Here is a 26,776-nt window from a genome sequence, read left to right on the forward strand (position 1 = left end):
TTCACATGGAAATTCATCGTTGTAGATTGCACTGGTTTTGGCTGGGATGGAGTTAATTTTTTTCACAGTGGCTCATATGGTGCCATGTTTTAGATCTGTGACCAAAACAGTGTTGATAACACACTGATGTTTTGGCTATTGCTGAACAGTGCTCATACAGCATTGAGGCCTTTTTTGCTTCTCACACTGCCCCGCCAGTGAGTAGGCTGGGGACACACAAGAAGCTGGGAGGGGACACCGCTGGGACAGCTGACCCCAAGTGACCAAAGGGATATCCCACACCTATAGCATCATGATCAAAAGTAAAAGCTGAGGGAAGAAGGAGGAAGGGGGACATTCAGAGCTATGGCATTTGTAACCATGATACAGCCTTGCTTTCCTGGAGATGGCTAAACACCAGCCTGCCGATGGGAAGTAGTAAATTAATTCTTTATTTTGCTTTGCTTGCACATGCAGTTTTTGCTTTCCCTATTAAATTGTATTTATCTCAACCCACTTGTTTTCGCACTTTTAACCTTCGGATTCTCTCCCCCATCCCACTGGGGGGAGTAAGCGAGCAACTGTGTGATGCTTAGCTGCCTACCAGGGTTAAATCAGAACATAGAAAAAGGTTTGCAAATTTCAGTCTCTAAATGGATGTTCCAGGAGACAAAAAGCCCAAGGAAAAAAATGCATCTAAGTGAACTTTTCAGCAGTTTTATTAGACCAGCCTTACCAGAACTTTAATATGGTATTTGGTTTCTAATGCATCTTTAACCCGCTGATCTAGTGTCACATGTTTTGCAAAAAACTATCCTTGCAATAACTTTATGACATGACATTTTTTTCTCATTTCAGAATCAAGCAGCCCTTTGAAGCTTTCTGGACACCTATCCTTGAATCCTCATCTTGAGTCATTAAGAACCTTGTCTGTTCATAGGTAGACAAAATGATCAAAAGGATTTAAAAGATTAGAAAAGGAAGTTTTAGCTTCTGTTTTTTAAACTATTCCACAGACATCTCTGTAAAACACTGGTGCAGGAACTATGCTGCTACTTGCTGGATGCTCTACGCTTTTTAAAGGCATACCACCTGTTCCTCCCTCCCAGCTATCCTCTCAAAACAAAGTGTATCCAATATTGACTCCATTATTGGATGAGAGATAAATTGCTTATCATTTAGAAAGCAGACAACAGAGCAAGGCATCGTGTAAGCCTGCTTTCCTCCCCATCCTCATCTCTGTCCCAAGATCTGCAGAGCTTCCCTAAACCCATGCATCTTTGAAGTGACTTCACAGAAAATACAAAGCCAAGAAATTCTTTGAAAAAGTGCCTCAAGACAGTCATAAAGACTAAAAAAAAATAGATTTGCCAATGTTTTCTTAATGCATAATAGTTGATCTTCATTTTTTCTCTTCCATACGTATAGAACCTAGACATGTTAATGTACACTACACATACATAAAATAACTAAAATAAACCCACCTGCAAATTGTTGACAATCTTCTTATACCAGTCTCTCTTCTGTTGAATAATACTTGCAAATGGTGGTATTTCAAGGCACATGTGAGCCATGCAATCTGTTTCTCTGATTAAAGTTAATATTTGAGGGTCAAAATTCACAAATAATTCTCCTGTTTCTGGAGTTTTAACCAAGAGAAATGCCTGAAGTCCTCTTTTAGTTAATTCAATCTGCAGGAAACAGTGTCATTATTCCTGATCAGACAAGCCAGTACAATGAAATACTTTGTTTTGGACATAAATATTACTTTGGCAGATACTAAAATCAGGTATTGCTGACAAAGATTGATATGGTAGGAATCAACAATGAAACTTTATTAACACAATCTGTATGTACCCAAATGCTTAACAATCAAATTAACTGTTCTTTATCTGACAGACATTCTTCTGCTGGTTCTTGGATATCATAAGCTGCATTCCACAGTCCAACATCAAAAGCAGAGCCATAGACTTTCTTACTTCAACCCTCTTAAATCCGAACTCTCATTTCCTTAAAACTTATTGCACATTCTGCAATAAGGCTGCACACAACCTCCTTGATGAACTAAATTATTCTTGGATAAATTCTTCAGATATCTTTTGAATAAACTTATCCTCATTTCTCCTTTCACTTGTTTTCCACTACCTAACAGATATACCATGCTCCAATCTTAATGGAACTCCCAATTATATCCAACCTCTGGGCAAATTTTTAAAAACACTAAAATTATTTTTTATTATAGATTTTTTTAATTCTTAAAAGAGAAGCTTAATCACGCTATTGGTTTAACTGCCTTATTTGAATATTAGAATACCATTTGTGCTCCATGCAATTAGAAGGGAGAGTATTCGTAAGACCACCACACATGGAAAATTTGGCTTATACCAGGAAGAAGTCATGCCTTAGGTAGGGAAATTTTTCCTACATGAAAAACTTTGCTGCTATTCCTACTTTCCAGTTGTCCTTTTGCTGACATAATTTTATTGTTCTTTATTGACTTCTCAAATTTCATGTACCACATTACATTGAGATGGAGCTTGTTTTTAAGCAATAGTTTCATAACCCATTGATTTCTTTCAGTGTACTTTTTTCTTTTTTTATGGAACGCACACTGAAAATTTGCACCCCCTTTCAATGTCTAAAATATAGTTGACTATACTGCTTGCTTCAGCTGTATCACATATTTCCATGACATTTTACACAGCGTTTTTCAAGAAATCGCCTAATCAAGTTTTGTCAGTGAAGTTGTCATGCTCTATCCACTAGCATCAAAGTCACTCAGCACAGCTGCCTTAAATAGGAGCTGAATTTTTTTCTGCAAAGTTCACCAGCAAATCTTACTGCACTCTTCTTTGGACTTCAGAGACTCATTATTCCCATTATCAATCTCTTCCTCTCCCATTTATGTTTTTTTTCCATGCAATTTTCATTATTAAGGTAACGGAAATTGGTAACAGAAATAAGGGGTACATTGAAGGTGCCAATCTTACACTGCCATAGAATTACAGTAAATTTACAATTCGCGGTATTTTATTATTTTAATAGGTCCAAGTTGAACATCATTAGCTATAGCACAAAAATAATGGCTTTAAATCTTATGCTATTAAAAAAAGTGGATAAACGAAGTGGTAACCATCCAGTAACAAACAGGCAAAAGGGGGGAAAAAAATCTTGGGAAATATCAGAAAGTGCCACTAAACTTAACTATTTCCACTGTATAGAAAAATAAAAAGTAGTAGGAGCTACAGCCCTATTTCTGTTGCATTTGTATTCCCCACAGGACACTTGCCCCCCTCTCTTGTTTTTCTTTTGTTCAGTAGAGCAGGAGCTCCACCTTGTGTTCTATGATACTCATGTCCACATCAGTCTGCACTTTTGTTGCCTCAAGAAGACAGAAGAGACGACTGAACAGTAGTCACATTTTTTTGCCATATCTGGTAGACAAGTGCATTGATGTTAAAGTGGATATACTTTTCATGTATTTTCAATGCATGTGTGCTCGTTTCAAAAACTTGAAATTGTGTTCAAATCCACCTCCTTTTGTTCCCACCTAATGAGTATAAGGTTGGAGCAGGCTCAGCAAGTTCATATAGCTGCCAAGTGGGATTTGGCTCTGCTATAGGAGAAACCAGATGCTTACTTTTAGCACAGATCAGAATCAGATCACAGATCACTAGGACCTCACAAAGAAAGGCACCAGTTCTGGGGAGATGCCTTGGATGTTACAGTCATTTCGTAAAAGACGAAAGGAGAATGTACTTGACTGCTCCATCAAGGCATGGTACATGTCAGAAAATTTGATCAGTAGATCATCTAGCCAAAGGAGACAGATGTAGCCCCACAAGAAGCATACATCCTCCTTAGTCTTCATAGCTGGGACAGGGAATATATCTTAAAAGTGCCCAGGCAAGGACATGATATCAGCAGCAGGTACAATTCAGTGAAAGCTATCGTCAGTGTATTTGGAACCATGCAGGTATCCAGCACAGTACTGGCATCAAACCAGAAACTGAGTCCAAGATCGAAACACCAAACAAATGCCAAAGGCTTCCTGAAGCATCACAATTTCTCTTCCATGAATCATGAGGAATACACGTACCATACCAGCTCTCTGCGAAGAGCACATGAAATCAAAGATGGGCTTCTCAAGTTACCAGAATAAGCACTTGAAGTTAAAGACATTTCTAAGTACAACAATGGCAATTTTCATTAATGCCTGGGAGGAGGACCAATTATACAGAGGTCAATAGTGCCAAACTTGGATCTGATGTACCTGAAACATAATCTATAATGAAAGAACAGTTGAGGTAATACTCTTCAGGTTCCCTGATTCCCAACTGGCAGTCAACACCAGATTAATCATCAGTAACGTACATATCCAGCACCAGAGCCAAGGCAGTCTGTATAATACAGCATATTATACAACCTCTAATATTGTAGTCACTTCTCCTGTTTTAGTATACCAAATTGACACAAACACTCCAACTTACGGTATTAGACAATCAAATCTGATGATCCTTTAAACCTTCATGGCAAATGCAAGTGTGAAGGGGGAAGGAAGAGTCAGGAAATCTTAGTATATTCAGATTGGACAAGAGACAGCAGGAACCTCCGGTCTCAGGTCTGGTGCAAGGCTAGCTTTGAGCAGACTGATGTTTATCAGCACCAGAGATTTTCACATTGTACAAAAGTTGGGGCTGAGCTCCAAGAACAAGAGTCAGATGCATTGCTAATTGTGCCACCACCTTCAAAACAGTCATCTGGAGATTCTGATCCTTCTTTTTGAGATTTGAAAGGCTGAGACCAATTTTTCTACAACATGCTCTTTGACAAGGCAACAAAGAAACTGGAAGTGGAAAATATGCCAATAGAACAGTAGAAACTTGCAGAGATTTCAAGGCTTTAAAGTAGTCCCTGCAGAAGCCGTCTGATAATATGAAGGTAGTTAGAGTTTCTACATACAAAATCCAAGAGGGCAAAGTCAGTCAAATGAGTTTCAGAACTTAGAATGACAGAATCATAGAACAGTTTGAGTTGGAAGGGACCTCTAAAGGTCATCTAGTCCAACCTCCCTGCAATAAGCAGGGACATCTTCAACTAGATCAGGTTGCTCAGAGCCCCGTCCAACCTGACCTGGAAGGTTTCCAGGGATGGGGCATCCACCACCTCTCTGGGCAACCTGTGCCACTGCTTCACCACCCTCAGCGTAAAAAATTTCTTCCTTCTATCTAGTCTAAACCTACCCCCCTTTAGTTTAAAGCCATCCCCCCTTGTCCTGACACAACAGGCCCTGCTAAAAAGTTTGCCGCCATCTTTTTTATAAGCCCCCTTTAAGTACTGATAGGCTGCAAGAAGGTCTCCCCAAAGCCTTCTCTTCTCTAGGCTGAACAACCCCAACTCTCTCAGCCTTTCTTCATAGGAGAGGTGTTCCATCCCCCTGATCATTTTCGTGGCCCTCTTCTGGACCCGCTCCAACAGGTCCGTGTCTTTCTTATGCTGAGGGCTCCAGGGCTGGACGCAGTACTCCAGGTAGGGTCTCACCAGAGCAGAGTAGAGGGGCAGAATCACCTCCCTCGACCTGCTGGCCACGCTTAATCAGGCCAACTTAAGGTAAGCCATGTTTTCTGAAGAATATTCAGACTACAAAGTGTTCTGCCTTACCAAATGGTTGATAGGAAATGAAATGGCTCTGTATTGGGTCTGGCTGGGATGGAGTTAATTTTCTTCATAGCAGCTTCTATGGTGCTGTGTTTCAGGTTTGTGATCAAAACAATGTTGATAACACACTAATGTTTTCGCTATTGCTGAACAGTGCTTGCACAGCATCAACGCCTTCTGTTTCTCACTCTGCCCCCTGCAGTGAATAGACTGGGGGGGTGCACAAGAGGTTGGGAGGGGACAAAACCAGGCAGATGTCCCGAAATAACCAAAGGGATATTCCATGCCATATAACGTAATGCTTAACAATAAAAAGGGAGAGGTGGGCGTTGAGGGGGTTAGCCATCTTTTGCTCTGGAACTGGATGGACATTGGTCTACCCATGAGAGGTGGTGAGTGGTTGCCTTTGCAACACTTATTTTCTTTCTCTCTTCCTCCACTTCTCCTTCACTTACTAAACAACTTTTTATCTCAACCCACAAGTTTTCTTGCTTTTACTTTTCCCTTCCTCTTCCCTATCCCACTGGGGGTGGGCAGGGGGAAGTGACCAAGTGGCTATGTCATGCTCAGCTGCCTACCAGGGTTAACCCACAACAGGCTGAAGACGCACTTGTGCACTGAGTATGCTATTAATTCTATAGGATGCTCTATCTGTTGAGACTGGATGTCTTTTACATGTACATTCACTCAGAGTGCACCCACGGATTATCACTCAAAAACCAAATCCATATTGTCCAGACCAGAGGAAACCTCTGTGTCTGCTTTTACCTTAAGCTAACCAGCTGGCAGAACTCCTCTCCCCACACATGATCTTCTTGGACCAGTCAGTAGGATATGGCAGAGACAGAGGGGCAGCTAAGGCTACTACTGAATCTTCATTATACATTTCCATAATAAATATTTTTCATTATAACTTCTTAGTTATAATGAAGGTCTTTCAGTTGCTCCTAAATTCAGCTACGGGCAGTACAGGCACTCCTTATTAATAGAAACACTGTCTTATAAAGTACCTTTTCTTATTCATCCCTCACTTAAGAGGCATCCCAAGTCTACAGCTTAGCATACCTGACTACTGCTATAAACCAGAGATTCCTTCACATTGCTGTAAACCAGTGTTTCACCGAGGCCTGAAACAACAGGAATCCAACCTGGTCTGTAAAGGTAGATGTTATTAGTCTACCAACAACAAAAATCCACCACATTTTTTTAAAGAAATATGCTAATCAAAATCAGCTGGTTTACCTGCTGAAGCCATGCCCTGTGGTAGATCACCTCAAACTCCATAAGAACTTTTGCTACTTTGTTGTAGTTGCGGATTATGCGCTTGCCATCTGGTGTTTGCAGAACAGCCGGGTGCCGCTGGAAAGACTCCATGGGCTCCTGGATCCTATGGAATAGGTGGCGTGCCCACAAGATCTTACCAGCTATTGGAGGCAGATTACGAGCCAGTGGAGGGTCCTGCTTCTGCCTAGTGTAGATTTTACAGACTGTTTCTATGTCATGACCATAGTTTTGAAGTATTTTCTGATACTTTTCATCAGTGCCAAGATTCGGGATTTGTAATCTGCTTAGAAAAATAATAATCATTAAAAAAATTCCTTCAATACTTCTGAAACTCTTCTGATGCATTGTTGGAAAATACAATCATTCCAGATTCCCTTGCATTCTTCAGAAAATAACTACTTTAGCAGCAGAGTTTTCACTAAAGCTTGAACAAAGGCTGTCACAACCTGATTCCAAGCAACCAAGATTTAGACCAGATGATAAAAGTTTCCAAGTAAGCCTACACATTTTCTGTTTTGTCACTGTTTTCAAACACTGAGCTAAAATTATGTGCAGCAAACTGTAACCAATCCACCACTAGCAGTCTACTCCATTAAACAGAATATTATAAGAAAACTGATGCAATAAAGACTGAGGCTGCTTTGCAACAACGTGAATTTAGCAAGACAAATTTCACTGTTTCCTAATACAAGCATTTTACTCTCTCCTAACTGCACTGTGGTAACAAATTAATGTCATTGTTCAAGGACAAAGCTAAGGCAAATATGCTAACAGCCATACAGTATTCCTGTACTTATGCTGATTTTGAAAGATGAAGTTCAAAGTCCACTTGTATTTTCCATTTTCCGATACAAAAAATATGTTTTTTATTCATCCACGCTGCTGAGAAGACATCCCTTAACAGAGCTGAACAGTTGAGTGAGAGGAAGTTGAGTTGTTTTTCATTTGTATTTAAGGAGATGCCTCCTGCTGTGCTCGCTCCCTTCCCACCATCCTCAAAAGTGTTATTTCTATTGCCTGGCAGAATTCTAGCAATGTAGATAGGACATAGTACCTTTCAAATTTCTTCAACACACTCAGTGCTCTTTCAGTGTTCAGAATATTTTCAAAGGTGATGTCCATGAAAATCCTTAATTGATCCTGAAGGAGAGCAAATAATTCTACAGCAGAGAACTACATAAGGCACACATCTCAAATATATCAGGTATTACTTGACAGGATTTATCATACACTATATTAGAACATAATTTGTTTATGTGAAACTAACCTCAGTAAGTACCAATTTTCCCCTTCTTCCTTCCCTCAAGAATTAAACAAAATACAACCAACTTTCAAGACATTTTCTTTCCAAGTTCCCTCTGTAGCCAGGCAACCAACAAAAGCTTTTATATCCTCAAATGTTCCACCATGCTGAGAGCCCTCAAAAATGCTCGCTTACCTCTTAGGCAGCCAAAGCAAGCCAAGCATTTATTTTAGTTTTTTTCTTCTACCGATACCCTTTCCTTCCACCAACTTGTGACTTCAGAACTATGGGAAAGTTAATTATCTGACTTATTTGTGCTATGCTCCCATTCACCCAATGAAATAATCAATTTCACTGTTACTCTTGCTAGCGTAACTTCCAAATAAAGTACAATAATGAAAAATCCTTTTGTTGGAGGCCCTCAAGGCCCTTTCTGGCCTATTCCATGAAACCGGTCTGAAAGTTAGACAATAAATGCAAGCTTTAAAGTGGAGATACATTAGAATAATTTTTCAATTTCAGAATGAAACTTCGAGATTTGCATAATTTGTTTGGTAGTAACTCAGAGGTATTTTTGTTTTCATGAGGATTCATCAGTAAATTAAATTCTTATTTGAATCATAAAACCTACATGAAGATCATTTATCTCTTTGCAAAACTCTTCATAGTCTTGGTCAAAATCAGTCTTCCGTTGATCCAAGAAATTGTAATGCCTTTCCTTCATGATGTCAACAATACTCTAAACAGTTTCACAGAAAAAGAAAATTATCACCAAAAGACTTACCACACCAAAATATTTAGCACAACGAGCTGCACATATTCACATTTTACCTTGCCATTAGTTACCAGTTATATTATTATTATTACCAGTTATGTTATTAGTAGTAGTTATATTGCTGAGCAATATAAGCAAACCACTTATAAGTGGTTTGATAAGCAAATCACCAAATGACATATTTGCAGGAAACAAGTTGGCGCAATGGCCATATGAATTTCATTTTTATCATTTATTTCCATTTTAAGTCAATTAGAACTGACAGAAATTCAGACTCTTGCTTTTCATCAAAGACATTTGTTACCCATTAAATATTCTCTCATGCAAAGGTTCATTATTTCCATTTAAAAGTTAACAAAAGTTAACAAAGTTCAACATAGAAAAATATTTTCACATTAGTATTTTCCATACCTTTAAATTAACTGATTCCATAGAAAAACAGACTATTCAAAAGTCACAGTAAGATGCAGCACATCATCAGCCCAGGACTTACAATTCCTGGCTTCTCTTACATAGCTACTGTCCACTCAAATGAAAGTACATCTTAATCAGCATCTCCCTTGAACTGTACATACAGTTAAAGGATTTCTAATGACGAACCACTGTTCAACATCCTAGTAGTTTACCACAGTACAGCTATGAAGCTCAGCATATTTTCAGCACAGCAGACTTCCACCATTTTATTATCAGTCAACTGAACTTCAGTTTTATTGCTTCGCTGTAAATAAAAATTCCACCTTTTCCTCTAAAAACAAGCAAATCCTGATAGCAACTAAGTGGTAAAGCATAAAGAACTGCAGCAACACAGTAACTTCCTATTGTAAAAATTTTTCAAGTCATATAATCAGACACGTAACTATAGCTATGGTCCATGTCAAATACTTCAGTACCTCAATTTTGTCACTTGAAAAACTACAATCACTTTCTGCCCTTTATGCATACTATCCAGAACCTTCCATGTAGTATTTTCTACCTAAGCATATATAATTTCCCCTTACCCCCTCCCCCCAAATGAAACTGACTTCACAGTAACTGGGTCTTACACAAAGCTCTTACTTTAGGACTTGAGTGCTGCAATGGATAACATGCTATATCTCTGTAGAGTTTGCAGACTGCACCACAGCCTGGGCTAATGGTCACAGGCAGCATTTCAAACACAAATGCCCCAAATGAGATGTCTGTGTTCCAGCCTACCAAAAGAGCATCTTCATAGCATGACCTGAAAATTCTCAGCAACCTGAGTTGCCGAGAAGCCTGCTGGCACAGCTTTAGAGAGCAGCTCTCAATGAAGGGAGCAAATTTAGAGTAGCCCACACCTATCCTGCCCGTGTGGAACAGTCTTGGACCAAGCTATCCTTCCAGTCGTGCCCAGGTTTTTTCTCAGAAGACTACAGAAGAGAACAAAGGAGAAAACTGGCTACTGTGAAGGATGCAGTCAAGGAATCAAAACCCCGGCCTGCAACAGGGAGTGAATCGAACCAGGATGGACCATAGAATGCTCACATTTTACCCTACTGTTATTTAACTAAAGCAAAGTGATTTACTCAAGGCCATAACAAAAAGGAAAAGGACAGGGTAAAGCAAATTAGAATGCCACATTTGCCTGCACTGCTACTGTATCACATGTGATCTCTAAAAGCAGTCTACAAACTCCACATATTGAATACTTCCGATTTATTTTAATACTTACAAGTGCCATAATTATGTTACTGCACTAAGAAAGATATACAATAAGATAAGTTAACTCAGGCTCCGTAAAAGTACGGAAGACTCTAGACTCGCTAGAAAAGAAAGTAAATCTCGGAAAGAAGGAAGGAGAAGAACATGATTTAGCATATTTATATTCTTAGAAGCGCTCCTTGTTGTTCAAGTCTCACTCCTGCTAAATAAAAGGACCAGGAAAGAAACCTGAATAGTAATACTAACAAGCAAAGGGATTTTGCTATGACAAAATAAAAAGCCTAAACTTGAAGAGCTTTCCAGAGCAAACCAACTAAGCCATTTCTTTTCCTCCCTCACCCTAAAGATAGCCATATGTGAATTAACTCTTTCTTCCCTCAAAAAACACAAAGCTGATGATTGTAGTCTAGATCGAGTACAGATTTTAAGTAAACCTAATATTCTGTTTCGCTGGAATTAAGCTCACTATTTCCTTAATGAAACAAAGTAAATCTGAGAGTCCAAGGTTTTTCTCGTTTTAAAAAATCATAGAATCATTGAGGTTGGAAAAGACCTCTAAGATCATCGAGTCCAACCGTCAACCCAACACCACCATGCCCACTAAACCATGTCCCTAAGCGCCTCATCTACACGTCTTTTAAATACCTCCAGGGATGGGGACTCCACCACTTCCCTGGGCAGCCTCTTCCAATGTTTCACCACTCTTTCAGGAAAGAAATTTTTCCTTACATCCAATCTAAACCTCCCCTGCCGCAACTTCAGGCCATTTCCTCTCGTCCTATCGCTTGTTACTTCGGAGAAAAGACCAACACCCACCTCGCTACAACCTCCTTTCAGGGAGTTGTAGAGAGCGATGAGGTCTCCCCTCAGCCTCCTCTTCTCCAGGCTAAACAACGCCAGTTCCCTCAGCCGCTCCTCATAAGACTTGTTCTCCAGACCCCTCACCAGCCTTGTTGCCCTTCTCTGGACACGCTCCAGCACCTCAACGTCCTTCTTGTAGTGAGGGGCCCAAAACTGAACACAGTATTCGAGGTGCGGCCTCACCAGGGCCAAGTACAGGGGCATGATCCCTTCCCTACTCCTACTGGCCACACTATTTCTGATACAGGCCAGGATGCCATTGGCCTTCTTGGCCACCTGGGCACACTGCCGGCTCATGTTCAGCCGGCTGTCGACCAACACCCCCAGGTCCTTCTCTGCTGGGCAGCTTTCCAGCCACTCTTCCCCAAGCCTGTAGCGCTGCATGGGGTTGTTGTGGCCGAAGTGCAGGACCCGGCACTTGGCCTTGTTGAACCTCATACAGTTGGCCTGGGCCCATCGATCCAGCCTGTCCAGGTCCCTCTGCAGAGCCTTCCTACCCTCGAGCAGATCAACACTCCCACCCAGCTTGGTGTCGTCTGCAAACTTACTGAGGGTGCACTCGATCCCCTCATCCAGATCATCAATAAAGATATTAAACAAGACCGGCCCCAGTACTGAGCACTGGGGAACACCGCTCGTGACCGGCCGCCAACTGGATGTAACTCCATTCACCACAACTCTCTGGGCCCGGCCGTCCAGCCAGTTTTTGACCCAGCGCAGAGTCCACCTGTCTAAGCCGTGAGCCGCCAGCTTCTCTAGGAGAATGCTGTGGGAGACGGTGTCAAAGGCCTTGCTGAAGTCCAGGTAGACCACATCCACAGCCTTTCCCTCATCCACTAGGCGGGTCACCTGGTCATAGAAGGAGATCAGGTTGGTCAAGCAGGACCTGCCTCTCATGAACCCGTGCTGGCTGGGCCTGATGCCCTGGTTGTCCCGCACATGCCTTGTGAGCGCCCTCAAGATGAACCGCTCCATAATCTTCCCCGGCACCGCGGTCAGGCTGACAGGCCTGTAGTTCCCCGGATCCTCCTTCCGGCCCTTCTTGTGGATGGGCGTCACATTGGCAAGCCTCCAGTTGTCCGGGACCTCCCCCGTTAACCAGGACTGCTGATAAATGATGGAGAGCGGCTTGGCGAGCACCTCCGCCAGCTCCCTCAGCACTCTCGGGTGGATCCCATCCGGCCCCATAGACTTGTGAGCGTCCAGGTGGCATAGCAGGTCATTGACTGCTTCCTCTTGGATTACGGGGGGTTCATCCTGCTCGCCGTCCCCGTCTTCCAGCTCGGGGGGCCGAGTACCCTGCGGATAACTGGTCTGCCTGTTAAAGACTGAGGCAAAGAAGGCATTGAGTACCTCAGCCTTTTCCTCATCCTCAGTGACAATGTTCCCCCCCGCATCCAATAAAGGATGGAGATTCTCCTTGGCTCTCTTCTTGTCATTAATATATTTGTAAAAACTTTTTTTGTTGTCTTTAACGACAGCGGCCAGATTGCGTTCTAACTGGGCTTTTGCCTTTCTCATTTCTTCTCTGCACGACCTAACGAGATCCCTGTACTCTTGAGTCGCCTGCCCCTTCTTCCACAAGTGGTAAACTCTCCTTTTTTTCCTGAGTCCCAGCAAGAGCTCCCTGTTCAGCCAGGCCGGTCGTCTTCCCCGCCCATTCTTCTTACGGCGTACAGGGACAGCCTGCTCCTGCGCCTTTAAGACTTCCTTCTTGAAGATCGTCCAGCCTTCCTGGACCCCTTTGCCCTTCAGGACCGTCTCCCACGGGACTCTCTCAACCAACGTCCTGAACAGGCCAAAGTCCGCCCTCCGGAAGTCCATGGTTGCGGTTTTGCTGCCCCCCCTCCTTACTTCACCAAGAAGCGAGAATTCTATCATTTCATGGTCGCTAAGCCCAAGACGGCCTCCGACCACCACATCTCCCACCAGTCCTTCTCTGTTTGGAAACAGCAGGTCGAGCGAGGCACCTCCCCTGGTAGGCTCACTTACCAGCTGTGTCAGGAAGTTGTCTTCCACACACTCCAGGAACCTCCTAGACTGCTTCCTCTCTGCCGTGTTGTATTTCCAGCAGACGTCCAGGAAGTTGAAGTCCCCCACGAGAACAAGGGCTAGCGATTGAGAGACTTCTGCCAGCCGCTTATAGAATGCTTCATCCGCCCCTTCATCCTGGTTGGGTGGTCTATAACAGACTCCCAGCAGGATATCTGCCTCGTTGGCCTTCCCCCTCATCCTTACCCATAGACACTCAACTGTACCATCATCACAATCGTTGAGCTCTATACAATCAAAACACTCCCTAACATACAGGGCCACCCCACCGCCTCTCCTCCCTCGCCTGTCCCTTCTGAAGAGTCTATAGCCATCCATTGCAGCACTCCAGTCATGAGAGTCACCCCACCATGTTTCTGTGATGGCGACTAAGTCATATCTCTCCCGCTGCACAATGGCTTCCAGCTCCTCCTGCTTGCCGCCCATGCTGCGTGCATTGGTGTATATGCACTTGAGCTGGGCTATCGATAATGACTTATTTCAAGAAATTAAAGTTATATTTGCTGGCATTTATGCAGCACAGAAATGGAACTGGGGCTTGTTTCACCCCGAGCTTCAAGGAAAATCTGACTGCAGCATTGACCACCAGAGCAACAGAACCAGCCTCAGTGGCGGTCACTGATCAGGTACCCCTAGAATAATGGGCAAGAGATGAAGACAGCCTGCAATTTTGGTCGCAGTATACTTTCATAGCTAGCAAAACATTTGTAAAGACAGAAATGTTGCACTTCTCACTTTTTCTCTTGATCATAACACAAAACCATGGCTCAAATTACTCCTGTTACAAAGTCCCCCCATTTTGTTGCTTTTTTCAATCAGCTTTGATTTTAACATACCTCTTTCACGTGTCCACCTGCCCCTTTTCATCTTTACTGCTCACTTCCCCAGCAATCACATATTTACATCATTAACTATTACCCAGTAATTTGAGCACAACTTACAGAGTTAACTTGTCTCTTGATAAACACTTTTCTAATTTTCATAATTATTTATTGTTTAAAGTTCAAGTCAGACTGACAGGATATCCAAAATTTCCTGTGTACCTCATATTTTGTGATCATTCCTTCCAATCCCTCTATCTTAGACTCCTGTAGAACTGAGTAGGTTTTCACAGTATTGAAAACATCTATTATCTTTACTAGACGTCGATGAAAGGTTTCAAATTTTCCAAAGATATACATCTCACTAAAATCAAACTGTCTTTCATCTGGATTTTGTTCCAATTTCTCTTTTATCTTGTGAAAGCAATTTTGATACTCCTAAAAACAAACAGAAATTTAAAAGAAGAATGGCAAGCATATAATAAAAGGCAATGTCATCAGCTAGAACAAAATTTATGCACAGATATTATCCTAACTTGATAGCAAGTAGAAGTTTCATCAATAAACAACCATGAACACTACAAAGACAGTAACAGAATTTGTCTCTGAAAACTAACCCAACGATACCATTACAGGATCATACATTTCATCAAATGAATGAACTGCACATATATGTATTTGTACATTCCATCCTTAGTAGCGTGAAATTCTGTTCCTTCCATTTTATACCAGGGCTTGATGTGTTTACTGAATGTGTTTACTGAAAACCTAAGATGACAACCCAGATTTCAGTTTTCAGAAACTGAAAATAATGGTTGTGTGCTGAGCAGTTTTATTGAGTAATAATGTTTCAAATTTTCCAAAATCACTTTCCAGAACAAAAACCCTTCTGAAGTTAGAATGCTACTCCATAGCAGCTTCCAGTTTTCATTCTGCTTTCTTAACTGGGCATAAACCTTACTCTAAACATGTTAAAATTAAATTCTTCCCAAAGTCAGATTACACAGTCAACAGATTTGCCTGAAATGGTTTCTTTCAAGAGTAGTTCTCTTTAAAATACAATGTTCATTATTTTTTAGCACATATATGTATGAATAACCCCACTTGGAGATATTAATACAAAGGGCCCAGAGTTTCCTAAGCTGTTAGTGATTTAAAATTTAAGTTTCAATATATTGATTTTCTGAAAGCTTTTGGAATTAATAAGACTCAAATAAAAACCTAATCCATCAACATATTTTAATGCAGCAACTGAATAATTTGCTATATCTTTATAGAAACACAAAAATTTACTGCTCGTCGCTGATGGTAAGACGTCATAAATTTACACTAATTTGTGCTAGAACTATGCAAGATTTGTTGCTTCAGAAGGTGTCAGGATGAAGTTCTAGTCTTCCAAGCACATATTATTAAGAAATCAAAGTAGTAACGGAGAAAACCTAGTATGAACCTTCTGATATCTACAGGGAGGTTATCAAGAAGACAGAGCTAGGCTCTTCACAGTAACACATGGACAGAGGCCAAGAGGCAATGGGCATAAATTGAAACAGAAGATGTTCTGACTGGATGCAAGGAGAAAATCTTTCACCCTAAGGACAGTCAAGCAGTGAAAGAAGCTGCCCAGAAAGGCTGTGCAGTCTCTCCATCCTTGGAGAACTTCAAGACAGGACTGGATAAAGGGCTGGGCAACCGAGTTCAATCTCATAGCTGCCCCTGTTTTTGCTTTGAGCACAGGGTTGAACTAGATACCTGCTGAGGACCCTTCCAAGTTGAATTATCCTATGATCCTATGTTCTAAAGGGAAAAAAGAAAAAAAAAAAAAGAATTCCCAAAATGGTCATGGAAATGTATACAAAAAAATAAAGGCTATCTTCCCAACAAGTCTACGCAATCCAAACAGCTGAATTCTTCTCAGTTCACTAAATTGCCCTTTCTAAAGGTATAGTTTGTCCACATACCTTTGGAACATATTCTGCCCAGTAACTTCCTCTATTTTCATTTCTATCACACATCCCTCCTCATCACGTGAGAAGAAACTTTCTAGAGAAACTCAGGCATGAAAATCCAAGTAATTCTCATATAAGAAGCGTAGTTAAGTTAAGCTGAGCATCGGAATCCTGTTTCCGCAAGATCAACAGACACTGGATTAAATATCCGTTAGTTCTAATATAAACACTCCAGTTCCAAAGGGTATTTTTCAGTTGCTTCGTTTTCCTTCATTGTAACATTGCTTCCTCACATAAATTAAAGTTTTCCTAATCATGCCCTCCTAAATCTCACCTTATATTCTGTTTTCCACATGCTCTTCCCACCTACCTGTTTAAGTCTAATGGCTGCTTGTAGCTTTTCTATAACTCTCTCCTGAGGTTGATTCCAGATGGTGGCCGTATTGTTGTTTGTAATGTAAGATTTACATGCTGTGATCATCTGATTGGTCACCTAAAAGCAGTTTTAACCTTGTGAAAAAAACATTTCAAGACAAAGTAGATCTTGCCCTTCTTTCAGTCTCATCTCATACCTCTGACTTCACTGGCCTAAAGCCCGCAAAATATCAATACCAAATACCAGCCACAGACAGACTATCCTCCTGGCAATATCCAGCCTCCAGACCATTACAGCACCAAAATGGTGTTGATTAACTACGCTCATCCTAAATCGAAACACCTTGTACCAACCTTGAAATGACATTGAGGACCACAAAGTCATAAGACAGTGGCACTTCTGAAAGCAAAGGTAAAATCAAGGGCCCATGAGACTTTGACCATTAAAGAATAGGTTGTCCTTCCAACTCCATTTCCTTCTTTATGCAATCATAAGGAGGTTTAAGGGCTATATAAACTTAACGTAACTGGTTCTACAAAAAACAGTTCACCACAGACAAAACTCATTGTAACAAAAAGTTCCTCAATCTATGCACGTCAGGGTTGAGATTAGCCCTGATCTTCAATAAGTCTGAAAAAATTCTTAAAACTCTAAATTACAGACAGTAAAATAAGTTATAATTTTGAAGTAGTTTTATCACTCTTTCCAATACTCTATACTTTCAAAAAGCAGCATTAAATTGACCAAAATGCTGCCTCTTCAATTGCGTGGTCCCTTTGTGTTTTCTGTCTCTCACTCAAGCAATACACAAAAAAATCTGCGAAAATTTCCTTTCACGCTGTAGCACCGACCTTCACAAATAGCGAGGATATCTTTTCAGACGTGTTGTAATACTGAGAGATACTCTGAATCATTTTAATTGCATTTATGAGTCCTGGAATAGCATCCACCATGGACACCTGGAAAGAAACACACAGTCTGAACTCTGCTCAGTACTTCTGTTACCATACATTAGCTCGACATCTAATTAGAGAACCCAGGAGCTTTACGAACATGGTCTTCCTAACGTTTCTGCCTCCATTTCCCTGGGCCTCTCCTGCAGAGCTGCCTGTCCTACTTCACCCTCCAAGCTCTACAATTCAATTTTTGGGAAAAATTTTCACTAGAGTCTTGGCTGGAAGAATTCTGGTCAGCAAGTGAAATCTGATAGAGACAAAGGCCTCTTCAATTCAAAAGTACCACTTATTTTCACAAAAAGTATGTTTGTATACTCTTTTGCTAAACCTGATGTAAGCTTGCATATAAAAAGAGCCCAAAAATTGCATTAAGCCTCATGGCACTCATCTGAATAAATGAAGAACAACTTTCCTGTAGTACTGGCATTTAGATCATAAAAAATTATATAGACTAGATGAAGTGCCTGGGAGGAAATCTTATAGCCCACTGTTTGGGGTGCAGGTGCCCAGGCACTGGCAGCCGGGGCAGCCCCTGTGAGGAGCGGCCGGGGCTGCCCCGTGCCGGACACAGCCGGTTCCAGCCGGCTCCAAGGGCCCCACCGCAGGGCACGGCTGAGCCCCTCAGCCACGGGCGGGCGCCTCGGGGAAAACCTGGCTAAGAAAGGGCAAAACGCTGCCCGGCAGCCGGGGCTGAGGGAAACGGTGTGAGAAAGAGCCCTGCGAGCCCCGGGGGGAGAGCAGGAGGAGGGGAGGAGGTGCTCCAGGCGCCCCAGCAGAGAGAGAGATGCCCCTGCGGCCCCTGGAGAGACCCCGTCGGAGCAGGGAAAAGTGTGAGGAGGAAGGAGCAGCAGAGGAGAGCTGTTATGGGCTGACCGCAGCCCCTCCATTCCCAAACCCCCTGCACCGCTCAGGGGGCAGGAGGATGAGAAGTCAGGAGTGAAGGGGTAAAGCTGAGCCTGGGAAGAAAGGGGATGGTGGGGGGATGTGGTTTTAATTTTTGTCTTTGTTTCTCACTATCCAAACCTATTTTCACTGGCAGTAAATTAAGTTCCTGTTCACCAAGTTGAGTCTGTTTTGCCCACAATGATAATAGGTGAGTGATGCCCTTGTCTTTGTCTGAAAAATCCACGAGCTTTTTCATCCTCTATTCTACCCCTCATCCTGTTGAGAAGGGGGAGTGAGAGAGTGCTTGGGTGGGAGTTTGGCCCATAGCCAAGGTTAACCCACCACACCCATTTTAATTCTCCATACCCTCTATGATTTTCAGCAAGTCTTGTGTACAAGAGAAGAGCCTTTTGCTAAATACTTCGAGGAGAAGTGTCATTTCAAAAGTCCAGCAGTCCTGTCTTCAGCCCATGAATGGGCCAGATTGGAAAAATCTTTCAGACAGCTCCTCCTCATGTTTGAATTTCCAAAGCAATGGCAGTTTTACTCTATTGACAAACGGGTTCTCAACATCTTGCAGGTAAGTATCAGTAAGGGAAAGGTTCACATTCCATGCCTCGATGGCTTCCACCCTAAGTGCTACACCCTCTCAAAACTAAACATCTCTGAAGCTGGCACCACTTCCTCCTTGGTAAAAGCCAGTACGGGGAGCACAAAGCAGACCAACAGACCCTGCACAGTGCCAACAGCAAGCATATTCACTTCAACTCTGTTTTGTATGGGTATCATACTAACCTTTCATCAGGGAGATTAAAATATCAGATTGGGAAACACTGAAAGAACACACTGTTCTAACACCGTCCAGTAAATGGAAACAAAGAGAGCTATACCATGGTTGCCCCAAGCACTGTTTGGAAGCAATTTCACTTTGGGAAAAGTATGGAGAGAGCGCGGTAGCTACGGTCGTCAAAGCTTTGAGTCTTCAAGGCTACTTGTCATACTTCTCTGACTAGCAAGACATACAGTCAGTTGCAAAACCAGTTTTAATAAAAGCAGCCATTTGCCACCTACTTTAGCAGATAATGGGACAGTGAGAATCCTTCCTCCTATCCCATACTTTAGGTTGGCTGATTTTGTTTATGACTTGTTATGCTTGCATCATCCTGTTACTATGGTATGAGAAGGTGATTTATATTTACACCTTTATATTTACATAACCATATTTATGTTTTCCTAACCCAAGAAGCTGAAAATTGCCTTATAAATGTTAGGCTAAGCATGACCTGGCTGCCAGCACAAAGACAAAAGCCCAGCCTTTGTCTTTAGCATAGCACCAGGTTCACTTTCACCCCTTTTTTTTTTTTTTTTAATTGCAAAGATTTCACTTCCTCCCATAGCACAGAATCCAGTTTCATCATCAGACCAAAAGCTTCATAGATACCACCGCAAGAAACTATCAAGTACTTTATTTTGTAGCCAGAAATTCCTACTATGCCACTTTTAGCATAACTGAACAAAGTCTCAAACTGGAGATGCATACCTAAAATGCTATGTCATTTCCAAACTGATCCTACAAAATACATTCATTTTAGTCATCTCAAGAGATCTATGTTAAGAATTTAAAAGTTCTGCTTACAGGATCACTATTGTATAATGGGTCGCAACATTTTTCCAGAGAATATAGATACTTCACGTTATCTTTAGCTTCATTTGCTGCATCTGTGATGCGAATATCCAACGCTCGCCAGTTCTAAGAATAGAAAGTTGAAAAAAAACAAACCCACACATTTCAGAAAAACTGTTTTGAGATCACTCTGTTTTGTCATTAGCCTTTAAACACATTTGACAGCACAGATCTGTTCCTTCAGAGTTACATTTGTTTACCCAAGATGAGGAACAGGTCCTTGTTTTGCTTCAATAACTTGATTGTGAACATACAGTTAGTTTAGACTGCTCAGCTCAACAAGTTATGTCAGTAGTAGTGTCAAGTCAAGCTGCTGTAAAATATATAGACATCATCTGTTAGCTATTTTGCTTGATGGACTGATGAATATATAATCATGTATTTGTTTCATGTCTCTCATTTTGATGAGCCAAGACTTTTTGTTTTATTCACTTATTTTTGTGTTTGCGATGGGTCTTTAACTTTGTTATGTCAATGTGAGAAGTTACGATCCCAGAAGCAGTTTTGACAGAGACTGTAACAACATGAGAAAGAGGTTTAAAAAATGGTGTTGTTTTCATTTTCTTTTCATTAAATACCCAGTTCATGAATACAATTTTTTCTGATTTAATAATCAACTTTTCAAAGATTTGTATTCGTTTCTGTTGAGCCATGTGGATGCAGTACATTATCAGCCTTTAGACAAAGGGGATTCCCAGCCTTTTCCAACAAATTAAACTAGATTTAAACTTTATCTACTCAAGGTGAGGAATAGGGAAGGACACAGAAAACAAAAGTCAAAGATGCTTCAATATTTTCCCCACCAGCAATGTTATATACACCACCAAAATGAGCTAGGGTATACAGAGCATTTCTAGTCTTTACATCTGTCATAATTCAAAACAGAAACCTTCAGCAGTTTGGATTTAGCAGCAGTGAGTACTCCAAGCACTGCCTTCACATCTGGGCTCTTCAGCTGGTCCGTAAGGTAGTTGAATTTCGACAATCTCTTTTTCCAGTAATCAAGCTCTGCTCGTGGTCCAAGGTCATCAGCTTCCTTTCTCAACTGATCATTTTCTGCAAGAACCTTTTATCATACAGTAATATTAGTGAGTGATGCTAATATTTTTTATCTGCATGGATAGCATGGATTAATTCATAATTTAACTCCTAGTATTAACCTCCCGTGATAAATCACCTCACTCAGCCACCACCTCACATAAGAGACCTTAATTTTGCTTGGCCTTTTTAGTTCTGAGTTAAAGAGGGAGTAGTATCTCAAGAGCACTGTTACAGACAATTACATTTCCTGCAAATAACCTGCAAAGCATGTTTCAAAGTACGACTTTGACCACTGAGAATAGTGTTCACTGAATCGCTGTGTTCCTTTTGCTTTCATTAAATCCACTGGGAATCACTGTTTTCTACTTTGCTTTCTTGGCGAAGGTGAACCTTTTGCAGCAGTTTATTTGTTACAAGAGGTAGAGATGCTCACCTTAGTAACCACGGTATAAGCATAGACAGAACACTTTCCCTAATGCAATATGGACACAAGGAGCTGACAGTAAATGCTGAGGTTAAGAACTGGAGGCAGCATATTTACTGTGATCCTTCTCCAGTGGGTAAATCCAACTACCAGCAGCCAGCTGCTTAAGGATATTCTGAAGATTGCTTTAGTTTGCTTCACAACATTTTTTGATAAGTATAATATTCACTGAAAATTTTTACTAGTTGTAACTTATTCTACATAATATTTGACAACACTTCAGTCACAACAAATAGAAGAATGCATTGCAGATCTATAATAATGCTGAATGTGAAAGCTTGCATTGTGAATGTAATGAATGAGTTGTAAAAACATAAACAACTTTGAAACGGTAAAACAGCTCCTTTTACTGTTTTGAAATGCATCACTCAAGATCTTGAGGATTAAGGTAGATTCAGGTGCACTTCAAACTACCTAGGAGGCTTCCTTATCTCTCATCAGCTCAGTGGCTTCAGCTTTTCTCTGTGAGCTGGGTAACATGGATTGAAATAATTTCTGTCCACATCCTTATGTTTTCTGAACAAGCTGAAGGGGACACTGGAGAAGTTTACATGGAAAAGAAAACCACAGAAGGTTACTGAATTTAAAAAAAAAAAATTAATCTGGCTTACAAAATCTCTGAATTACAAATTGTTAGAGGCTGGGAGAATACTGATGGGAAGTATTGCTATCAGCTTACTCTGCTTTTACACTCTGCCCCAGCATCCACTTTTGCGTGTTGTCAGAGAGGTCATTGGTTTAAAAGGACCTTTAATCCAAACCAGCAATGGTAGATTTTGCGCTGGTTTGTTTATAAAGGATGAAGCCATGTTCATAAGGGTCAAACTCAAGTCCCTTGGAGAACCGGGTGATGTGGGGACAGAATTATTACGTAACAATAAGTTATTCTAAGCTTAACTACAGCTATGCCTCTGCTCACTCATATCCCTCACTGTTGTAAGGGGTAATAAAGTGCCCTCATGAACCTTGCCATTTGTTAAGTCTTTCCTAAAAAGCAAAAAATAGCTATGAAAACTTCTGTCCAGTCAAAAATTATGCTTCCGATCCCTCATACAATAAAGAACAAGAAACATTTAATGTCAACTCAAAATATGGCTCCCTTCTTCAGGGAGCAAATCTAAAATTTTTAAGTTTGGTATTAAAATCCATAAACCCATAATGCAATTCCAAGAATGAAAGGAAACCGAACTATCCTCCTTTCACCAAAAAATAATGCACAACTAAAAATCTCTCCATGACATCTGCATTCATTAGACTAAAGATCTTTCTTGCTTTGCTAAATTAATGATAGCAAACACTTTAATGACTATTTTACCCTATTTGGCAATAGGTGAGTAGCAAAAGAAAAGAGAGTAAATCTTTTGGAAGAAGTGCAGCTAATTGCAATACATTCTCCCCACTGGTTTCAGCTCATACGTTTATAAATTAAAGAGGTTTCTTTTTTTAATTATCTTTCTTCCTTTTAAGAGATATAGGCTTTAATAAAGAAAAGTCTTTCGTGGAGCTGATTTCTTAATTTGCCAATAAACATATTTCTCCAATAAAAGCTTGGCAGTAAATTCTACAAGCAGAACAGAGAATAAGGTAGCAACTAAGTTTCTATTTTCCAACTTTAAAAGTTACTCATCCTGTCCTCTTCCTTAATGTCTGCCTGTACAAACATTACAGAACTCGTTTCCCTGAGCTCTTATGTTTTACATTGAATGGATTGCTGATGCATAGACCACAAGAACCTGATGTTAATTTCATTAAATAACTCAATTGGTATTTTCATTTCTTTCTGAAAAGAACTTTAAGATCTATGCTATATAGTCTACAGAGGACCTGCTTCTAAGATTAAAAAAACTGCAGTTACAAATCTCATCTGCATTTTTTAATTCTATCTGCACTTAAAACAAGTGCACTGACCTTACAATACTTCTAACCACATGAAGAGGTTCCATCAGCGCAATGTTTTCTCTTTAAGATGAAGTTATATCAAAAACAGGGAACTAAGCTTCCAAAGATATGCGTACGCTCCATTTACTAGTAGATGAAAAAAGCTTTGTGTAATATTCTCACTGAGAAGTAAAAGCACACAAAACATGCCAAGAGTACTTTAAAATACAGGGATTGATCACATCTAAATTTACAGAAAGGTAGCTATATGCCAATAGGATTAAACTCATCAGCTGCCAATATGAAGATGATGTCATATTTCACATTTGTCCAGTGTATTACCTGTTCAATTTGTTTGGTCCACCCTTTCATGCAGACTTCTATTCTTTCGAGAGTGTCTATGCTGTTAGCAGCCATCAGATAATCTGAAGGTCCTCTTAGAGTTTTCAGATCATATGTTTCACATTTCTTCAGACTGACCTAAAACACAAGTTAAAAAAAAACATGGAATGCTGAAATGTTCGTGACATATAAACCAGGAACTTCAAAAAGTAACTGGTTTCCCCACTTAGGGTATCTCTCTTCATATTCCCACTTCAGTTTAAATTAAACTGGTTTGAGCCAGAACTGGACTCCAGAATCTGGAGAATTCACCAGCCTGGCAGCTGTGCTCTCAGCCTTTGTGAAGGAAAGGGCCCAAGTAGGAACTAACGGTTAAAGCCACTGTGTCATACATTAATCGATCTTGGTTTAAGAAAGGCCACAGTCATTGAACAGTTGAGAAGTTAATAGCTCAAAAGAACGGTACCAGAAGAAACAGTAACAGAATCAGCTGCAGAATTGTTAAAGTCACAAACTTTCAGAGACATTAAAGCCGCAGATCAACGTGTAACAAGTTACTGATGACAACAAACAAAAGTGGGGTTTTTTTCTCCCGCTTAACAAAAGCAATTTTTAACAAGTGTTCTACAACAGCAGCTAATTCAAAAGCTCCAGAGCAAGAGACATTCTGCAGCTAACTCAATTTCTAGTTGCCACATGAACATACTACCTTTTCCAACAGACTTTGCTGAGTTCCCGACAGCACACTAACAAACGCTTCAAGGGAACCAAGGAAGTCCTGCTTAATATTGGAAGCTTGTTGAGGTTCACCAAGTTCAACCCAGCTACAGTCCATAGTCTGTAAGGCTGGAATGAAGATTTCTGATATCAACTGCTCAACACTTTCTAGTAAGCCATCTCGACCTACATTCATCATATTAAAATTTACTTCCTGTAAAAGAAACACAATACAAGTTAAAATAGAAAACAAAATTTTGCCATCATTACATTTATTCCAGTCCTATTGCCTTGAGCACCTCAAAAATTACCAGTGTGTACAAGTGCTCTTCAAGCAATAACAGCACAATTCTTGCTAGCAGGAGCTGCAAGATTTTCACAGAGTCACAGTTTGTCATACAAAACTGAGGAAATGAAGATCTGAAAACACTTCCAAAATACAATGAGAGTATAAGAGACCTCTATTTATAAAGCTCAGTTTATATGGGTGAGTAAAATTATTCCAGCCTGCCACTTCTCAAGCTATCAGAATTATATTTTTGAATATATTCATACATACATATATAGGCAGAGATCAATGCACTTAAAAGGCTTAGATACTAGAAGAATTATGAACCACAGTTAATTCTGACTTGCAGTTGCCCAAAGATTTTGGTCCAGGAAGAACACCTCTATCCAGTTTGAGAGAGAACAATTCACAGAACATCTGCTTTTTAGACATTCTGAAGAAGGCTCTAAAGACTTCTAAGACAAATGATGTGAATCTGCCAGCCATTTTTTGCTTCATTAGAAGGTACCACAAGAATTTTTTTCAGCAAAATAATTTAACACCAAACAACTTGTATTTAAGTGTCACACATTACATCTGTCTTCAGACATATCATTTTTACTTTTCAACTTGTCTTTCCTGTTTTTAAGGTATTATCTACTATCAGCAAGGGCTATATCGTTACTTGTGAAGAAGTTTGCTTTACACATCTTTCAGTTGCAATTACCAGCTTGCAAGCATTATTAATAAGCAAAAAATCTTCAAATGTTAAATAGCATATAATTGACGAAAATCTGCACCAGGTCTTTCAAAACCATTAAAAAAAATTAAGAGGTTAATCATAAAACTTTAAAGCATATATCTGTAAAAATCAAATAATAATCTGGTGATGACAGCCAGCTCATCCACCCTTTACTCTTCTATTTCCTGCCTATCTGGGCAAAATAGAGGTTTAAAGGTTTTCCTAGAAGAGATGGGGGAAGTTAAAACTTGCTGCCTTAGTTATACTTGAAAGTTCCCATTCTGAAGTGTACAGAAAGTTTTGCACAACACTAAATTCTCATTTAGCCCATTATTCTTATTTTAGCGTTCCGGTTAGTTTGTCTACAACTATAGGACTCCCTACATTTTACTCTGTGCTTGTTGCTACTGGAGCACTTGATCCAGCTTTGTTCACGTCAGACTGTCATAGATTTAAGGAGTCTTTCACCAGTAAAAACTTGTTTATATATAATTTGCATATATGCTCTCAAAAATAAAACCATTTTTGTTTGGTTTTTTAATGGATTTGCTAGCGCTTATTGAAATTTAACAGCTTATTATTTAGGTACTGACTAACTACTCTTTGTCATTTTGGATTGTCATAAATTTTCTTCCTTAGCATCATTTCTTCATAGCGATGATAGATTTCAAGTTGCTGCCACTAGATAATGTCGTTTTTTCCATTCCCCTCCTTTTTTGCCCTGTGTTTCATTTAGCCAAACTGTGTCCTTTTGCTCATTCCGCCGTGTCAAAGGCTGTCAAGTTATGTGCTGAGAGCAAATACCCCATGATGAAAATGAATTTTAAACAAGATTATGTACAGTCATCAGCAGTCACTGACTCTTACCTGATAGATATTCTCAGTTGTGATGGGTTTAAAAAGACTAGATCTAATGAAGAAAATGCATACACCAGTTAAAGCAACTTCTTTCCCCTCTGTCACAAATACTTTAGGTTTCTTCTTCTTTGTCAAATGAGAGTTGATTCCTGTTCCTGGAAGGCCAAAGTGCTCTATAGATTCAAATAAAAAACATTTAAAAAACACTGATTATTTATTCAAAGAAAAGTTTTCTAAACAAACAGT

General features: G+C 40.3%; 1 protein-coding gene across 1 annotated transcript in view; it reads right to left on the reverse strand.

The window, feature by feature from the left end:
* DNAH5 (dynein axonemal heavy chain 5) overlaps positions 1–26,776 on the reverse strand; it is a 164,407-nt gene that overhangs the window by 102,985 nt on the left and 34,646 nt on the right. The window contains exons 4-15 of the mRNA XM_076330347.1: positions 26,540–26,703; positions 24,655–24,876; positions 23,946–24,083; positions 21,090–21,266; positions 20,153–20,266; positions 17,527–17,634; positions 16,670–16,792; positions 14,576–14,791; positions 8,796–8,903; positions 7,976–8,061; positions 6,880–7,201; positions 1,464–1,670 (exon numbers count right to left, since the gene is read on the reverse strand). Of these exons, the coding sequence (XP_076186462.1) occupies positions 1,464–1,670; positions 6,880–7,201; positions 7,976–8,061; positions 8,796–8,903; positions 14,576–14,791; positions 16,670–16,792; positions 17,527–17,634; positions 20,153–20,266; positions 21,090–21,266; positions 23,946–24,083; positions 24,655–24,876; positions 26,540–26,703 (1,985 nt within the window). The remainder of the gene's footprint in view (positions 1–1,463; positions 1,671–6,879; positions 7,202–7,975; positions 8,062–8,795; positions 8,904–14,575; positions 14,792–16,669; positions 16,793–17,526; positions 17,635–20,152; positions 20,267–21,089; positions 21,267–23,945; positions 24,084–24,654; positions 24,877–26,539; positions 26,704–26,776) is intronic.

Source organism: Aptenodytes patagonicus, chromosome 2 (assembly GCF_965638725.1).
Source record: "Aptenodytes patagonicus chromosome 2, bAptPat1.pri.cur, whole genome shotgun sequence".
NCBI lineage: Eukaryota > Metazoa > Chordata > Aves > Sphenisciformes > Spheniscidae > Aptenodytes > Aptenodytes patagonicus.